General features: G+C 43.3%; 1 protein-coding gene across 1 annotated transcript; it reads left to right on the top strand.

The window, feature by feature from the left end:
- The first annotated feature begins 268 nt into the window (after window positions 1–268).
- RPS27A (ribosomal protein S27a) lies at window positions 269–5,215 on the top strand. Its single transcript, XM_063125528.1, has 6 exons — window positions 269–366; window positions 482–567; window positions 2,572–2,626; window positions 3,557–3,642; window positions 4,463–4,594; window positions 5,030–5,215. The coding sequence occupies exons 2-6, from the start codon at window positions 520–522 to the stop codon at window positions 5,177–5,179; spliced, it is 471 nt and encodes a 156-aa protein (XP_062981598.1). The 5' UTR covers window positions 269–366; window positions 482–519; the 3' UTR covers window positions 5,180–5,215.
- Window positions 5,216–6,496: the final 1,281 nt, after the last annotated feature.

The following is a 6,496-nucleotide window of genomic DNA, read 5'->3' as shown; positions in this document are numbered from 1 at the left end:
AATCAATCAGGGCGAGGGAGGAGGGGAAGCTGGCCCGATGCATGACGGGAAATGTGGTTCCCCCCTTCCCCATCCTCTACCGACCCGCCTAACTTTCAGCTTACAACTCCCGACGGCCCTTTCGCGACCTATATCCGGCAGCCGGAGCTCTTCCGCCGCCATCACCACGCGCCGCTTCTGGCTAAAACTACCGCTCCCATCATGCCTCCTTGTGCTTCCGAAGCGGCCTTGCGCGCCGGGAGTTGTAGTCCTTTCCTCCTCGCCGGCGCGAGGCCCCACCTCCTCTTTCCCTCCAGTCTTGGAAACCCCGTGCGCGGCCGAGCGCAGCCTCTTTCCGGCGTCCGCCATTCCGCGAGCAGGTCGTTGGTGAGTGCCTGCCGCGTTGCCGGCCTCCCTTCCCGTCCCTTCAGCAAGAAGGCCTCGTGCGGCCTGGCCGGCCGTGAGCGCCCTGTTTATTTCTCGCCCGTTGTTGTCTCCTCAGGTGCAACTGTCGCCGGCGGCCCCGCTCCAGCCGCCGCCATGCAGATCTTCGTGAAAACCCTGACGGGGAAAACCATCACCCTCGAGGTGAGGGCGGGAAGGAAGGAAGGAGCGAGGGACATGTAGGCGAAGAGGAGGGATCCATCAGGCCCTTTCAGGCCGCCTCCGCGTGAGGCAGTTGGCCTGCAGGCCTCTAGGCCCTCGCTTGACCCTCTCCTCCGGCTTGGCTTCCCTTCCTCCTTCGTCCTCAGCCGGGGAGGGCGGAGGGGATTTTTTTTTTTTTTTGGTGGGGGTTCGTTATTCCTGGGATGGAACTGGCGCCTTGCAGAGTGAGAGAAATAAAAAAGGAATGACAGAGAGTTAATTCATAGTTAAACTATGGAATTCACTGCCACGAGATGCAGCGATGGCTTTAAAAGGGGGATAGACAAATTCCTGGAGGAGAAGCCCATCGATGTCTACTAGTCCTAATGGCTCTATGCTGATTTTATTAGAATGTAAGCCTATGCGGCAGGGTCTTGCTATTTACTATTTTACTCTGTACAGCACCATGTACATTGATGGTGCTATATAAATAAATAATAATAATAATACTTCCAGTATCAGAGGCAGTATGCTGGGGAGCATTGGGGTGGGGAGGAGGATGCTGTTGCACTCCTGTCCTGTGTGTGGGTTTCTCTTGGACAGCTGGTTGGCCCCTTTGTGAACAGAATGCTGGACTAGATGGACCCTTGGTCTGATCCAACATGGCTCTTCCTATGTTCTTAAAAGAGAGGCTTCTGCCCCCATGGTCTTAAAACCTAGATTTCTACAATGAGGGGACAACCCAAAAAAAAGGCGAGAGGCAAATGTAGCAGAGAAAGCAACAGCAGGAATGTAGTTGTGCAGAATTAAGTACAGCTTCTGCAAAAGTAAAGGATTAAGCCAAAAAGGGTGGGGAGAGGCATGGGTTTTGATTGAGGAAGGGTTTGAAGAATATGGTGGGTTTTTTAAAAAAAAACACACCTGAAAACCCAAAGGTGATTCACAACTGTTCCTATGATTTCTAGTCTACTAAAAGCACTTACATTTTACTGCTTTTAGTAGACTAGATGTGGCGGTTAAAAACGTGAGACTATCCCTGATGGATCAGACCAAAGGCCTGTCTAATCCAGAATCGTTTACCTCAATGGCCAACCAGATCCCTCAATGGGAAGCCCACAAATAGGTCACAAGGGCAACAGCCCCTTCCCATAGTATTCAGAGGCATGGCTTTGGAGAAAGACCATAGCTCAGTGAGAGAGCACATGCTTTGCATGCAGAAAGTCCCAGGTTCAGTCCCTGGCATCTCTAGGTAGGGCTGAGGGAGGATCCTGCCTGAAACACAAATCCTGGAGAGTCATTGCTGCCAGTCAGTGCAGACAATACTGAGCTAGATGAACTGACTCAGTAAAAGTCAGGTTCCTATGATTTCATACTGCCTTTTGCATACACAAGTCAAGCAAGTGAAGCTTTTTCTGCTTTCTGTCAAGTTGTTAAAGGCACAGTAGTAGTGTTGGGAGAGGGGGGAAATGCAGAGGTGCTAATGTGGTAAGGGGCCTTGGGACAGAGAGCATAAGAATAGCCAAGCTGGATCAGACTAAGGGTCCATTAGTCCAGCATCCTATTCACACAGTGGGCAACCAGTTAGAACTCAATATTTGCCCTGCATCCCTCATTCTCTCATCCATGTCTTTCTGGTCATATGGATCTTCTCTACTCCCATGTATGTGAGCCCCTTTCCTTAGTTTAGTATTTTACATATATTAAGGGATTGCTATTTCTTAAGTATGTCTTTGTTCCCCTACAATAGGCCCTACTTCATGCCCCTTCCTGCACCTTTTCTCTCCCCCACAAAACTCCTTGTGCTAAATGAGACTCAATGCAGATAAACTGGTGTCTCATATTATGAACCTTGTATGTAGTTTCAGTTGAAAATGTAGTATAGTGCTTAAGCAGAACTCTAGGGTGAAAGAAGTCAGCGGGATAACTTCTGAGTGATTGGATAACTTCTGAGTGATCTGAGTGATTGGTTGACCAATATTTGACTGGACTATGCACCTTTTTTAACAGGTTGAACCGTCTGATACTATAGAAAATGTCAAAGCTAAGATTCAGGATAAGGAAGGTAAGGTTGCTGTAGTTCTGGAATTCTCTTGTTTGTAAAATTCTTCCACCATGAATCCTCTTTACTAAAAAGGAATCTTAAATTTACATTCCTGGGCATAAGCCCCATTGAATTGAATGTGACTTCCTTTTTGAGTAGATACAAATAAGATTCTTGTGCTACCCTTTTGGTAAAGGGCATGGAACATTTTACAGGCAGAAAATTATTTAAAACCAAAACAAGAGATGGAAGTGCATTTTTTGTTGGGGAGGGAGAGAGGTATTTTGGCTTTTTTTTAAGTCAGTCAAAAATGATCTGGAAGCACAGTTCTATAGTGAGTTGGCTGTATTCATGGGAGGCACAAGTTTAGAGATAATGTCCAAAGTAATCTGGAAAAACAAGTACTGGATAAAGTGAAAAACAAATGGAATGTATTGTTAATGTCCAAGGGCTTGCTATTCATGTATTCTGCATTCTTAATTATTTGGAAAAGATCATGAGTATTTAGTTATAAAAGGGGAAACTAAAATAGCATAAATGCACTTGATTTTATTTTATTTTTTTAGCTTTGTGCAAGGCGTAGGCAAAAAAGGTTTTATGAATGGTGCAGAGTGAATGGAGGATAACACTTGGGTACAGTTGTGGGAACAGAATGCTGGACTAAATAGGCCTTTGGTCTGTTCCAGTACAGCTCTTAGGTTTTTATGGATACGTGGAGGAGATAGGTATGTTGGCTGCTACTGGCCATAGTAGTCAAAGGTACATGCACAATTTTCAGCAGCTGTAAAAAGCCTCCAGACTCTGGGTGATAGAAAAATCATATTTGCATCTTGCCTTTAAACCTGACATCTCACATTTTGATTTTGGCATATTTTGATGTATTTTAATTGTTACAGGAGTAGTATGGGTTTTTTCTTATTAGGATCATATTCTACCATTTTTTCTTATTAGGAATTCCTCCTGACCAACAGCGTTTGATTTTTGCTGGAAAACAATTGGAAGATGGCCGTACTCTGTCTGATTATAACATTCAAAAGGTATCTATCTAATAGGTTTTCTATTAGGGACTTGCTAAACCATACCACGCAAATGCATACCATATCCTACAGCAGTAGGTTGACTCCTTTTGTTTCCAGTAAGTGTTGACCCCAGCAAATGTGGGGTGAGTTTAGCAATCATGAGGTTTGAAAAGACAGTGACTTTAGTGCAATTGTATTTAGTAGCAATTGTAATTGGTTTCCAATCTATTTAGAGTAGGGATAGACATTGGGTAGATTAGGATCTACTGGTAGATCTTTGGGTGATTTACAGTAGATCAAGTCCCAAAAATAACTAGCAAAATGTGAGTATTAATCGGTTAGCACTTATAAGATTTTTCTGGTGCTTTACTGGACACTCAAAAAGATTTTTTTTGTTTGAATCCCTTATTTGTAGTAACTTGGATGTCAATTTGTATTTTTATACTCATGGCGTGCAATAGGTAATTAACCCCATGGCTTCCATACTTCAGTATTTGCACCTAGTTCTGATTAGTGGACTTCAGGGTTCTAGCAAAATAACAAGTTGATCCTACAAGCCTAAAGTCTGACCACCTTTAGAGCCTTATCATTTAATTTACTTCAAGTACTAGTTATGTGCTGCTAGTATTATCGGTTTTTCACTTGTATTCAAAATGAGCACTGAGTGCTCTTTCCACACAACAGTGCTATAGGTAGGTTGGGCCCAAGGCTCTTCATCGAGCATCATGACTTGAGCAGAGAACCTTTGTCCAGTGTCCAGCCCAACACTAGCTACTGTATCAACGCAGTTGTCAAAGTTTTCTGTACTTTTCTTATAAATTCTGCTTCCTAAAAACAGGAATCTACTCTTCATCTTGTGCTGAGACTTCGTGGTGGTGCCAAGAAGAGAAAGAAGAAGTCTTACACCACTCCTAAGAAGAACAAGCATAAGAGGAAGAAGGTCAAACTTGCTGTCCTTAAGTACTACAAGGTAAGAGCAACCTTAGTGCAAGAAAACATTGAATTCAGGGGTGGTTGTCAGCAGTAATAAACCACCTGCAGAGTTGCAAGTTCTTAGTGGATATGGATTCTGTGGGCAGCTGTTTCTGCATTTAACTAGAAAGTCAGCATGAACCCTTGTCTCCTTCAGATGACAAATATAATCTTTTTGTATATTCATAAATAGAACTGCTTGGATACAACTGCTTAATACTGCTAGTTAGAATATTTAGTCATTCTAATAGTTGATGTGGGACATGTGTAGCTTAAGTTAGTTATTCTTTTCAGTCAATGCCTTAAAACACATACCACTACCATTGTCCTTTGCTCTAAAAACAAGAGCCTGTTCTCATTAAGACTTCATAAATCCAGCTTCTGTTTTTCTGTTCAGAGTGCAGCACCGTTGACTGAGCTTTTTATTTTCCAGGTGGATGAGAATGGCAAAATCAGCCGCCTACGGCGAGAGTGCCCCTCAGAAGAATGTGGGGCTGGAGTATTCATGGCTAGCCACTTTGACAGACATTACTGTGGCAAGTGCTGCTTGACATACTGCTTCAACAAACCAGAAGACAAATAAATGTGTCTATTGTAATAAAAATCACGTTTAAACTTTGCTGTGTTTGTTTCTGATTACTGAGGTGTGTAAACCAGGGATTCTAACACCTTGCTAAACTTGAGTTTTTTGTGTGAGGCGGAGGTGCATAGGGGGTGGGAAAATGGGGGCTACAGTACAGCTAGTGGGAGGAGCAGTATCTGAGGAATGACCATGACAACCTCTTTCACCTGCACTTTGTGTCTTGTTACCTGGAGTGTCAGAGGCAGCATTGATTTACTTAACTGTTTCCAATAGAAATCACAGACAGGGCGGGGCATATATGCAGAGCTGTGTTTATGCTCCCCTTTGGGGGAGGAAAATTACTGAACCAAAATGCTAAATTGTATTGATGGCAAATATTGCCACTTTGGTTCATTTTACATAATCTGCTAGCCATGGTAGGAATAAAAGTTGGTCTGATGACTTCGTTCCCACCACTAGAAAAGGAATGTATCCTTTAAAACAGGTGAGCTTCAATGGCTGGATTGCTATCTGGGAAACCTCCCAGAGGCCACATGCTGGGTGCAGCCACTTCTCTCGTGCAAACACTCCTAAACCTCCCAGTCCTCATCTGATCCATGATGGGTAATAACCACTTAGTTCCTTAGACAGCCCTGCCCTCCAGCATCAAGGGCCTTAGAAATGAAGTAAGAAGCATACCATGAAGAGGGTAACGGTACTATCTTACATTTTGTGAAGCCTTTTGGGGGATAGGAGCTGAGCAGCATCTCAGAACACTAACAAAAGAGTTTATGAATCATATAGCAAAGAATAATTATTTAGCAAAGAGCTACATCTTGCAACAGTGTTGCTTTACTAATGTGTTTATGGCAATACTTCTTCCCCACCCCCCAAATACTACCATCATTGGTTACTTGAAATAGCCCTGTCCTATTCCTTTCAATGGACTTGCTTTGAAATCCTGTGTTCAGGATAAACATGGATAACACTTCATTTTAGAAAAGGCTAGGCTATGGACTGCTGCCCCATCATTTTCAAAATGCACAGCTATATAGAAAGTAAGAAGCAAAAGGTGCAACTATTCATGCAAGGCAGAGCTTCAGAAAGGCAATCTTCATTAGTTCTTGATGAATCCAAGTGTGAGTCATCACATGAATGTACCATTATTGGTAAGCATCCTGAAATGCAGAGGTAACTAGAGGTTGCATGCCCTGAAAGTACATGCATGGAGGTTGTGCCAGCTAGCTCTACTGAAAACATACATGTCTGAATGTACATGTGTTCTTAATGCATGAGGAGTTTGTGTGAACTTCCTGCATAATGAGTAACGCCTTGTCA

Source organism: Elgaria multicarinata, chromosome 4 (genome assembly GCF_023053635.1).
Source record: "Elgaria multicarinata webbii isolate HBS135686 ecotype San Diego chromosome 4, rElgMul1.1.pri, whole genome shotgun sequence".
Lineage (NCBI taxonomy): Eukaryota > Metazoa > Chordata > Lepidosauria > Squamata > Anguidae > Elgaria > Elgaria multicarinata.
Note: the sequence above shows the minus strand (reverse complement) of the source record. Positions and strands in the feature narration are given on the sequence as shown.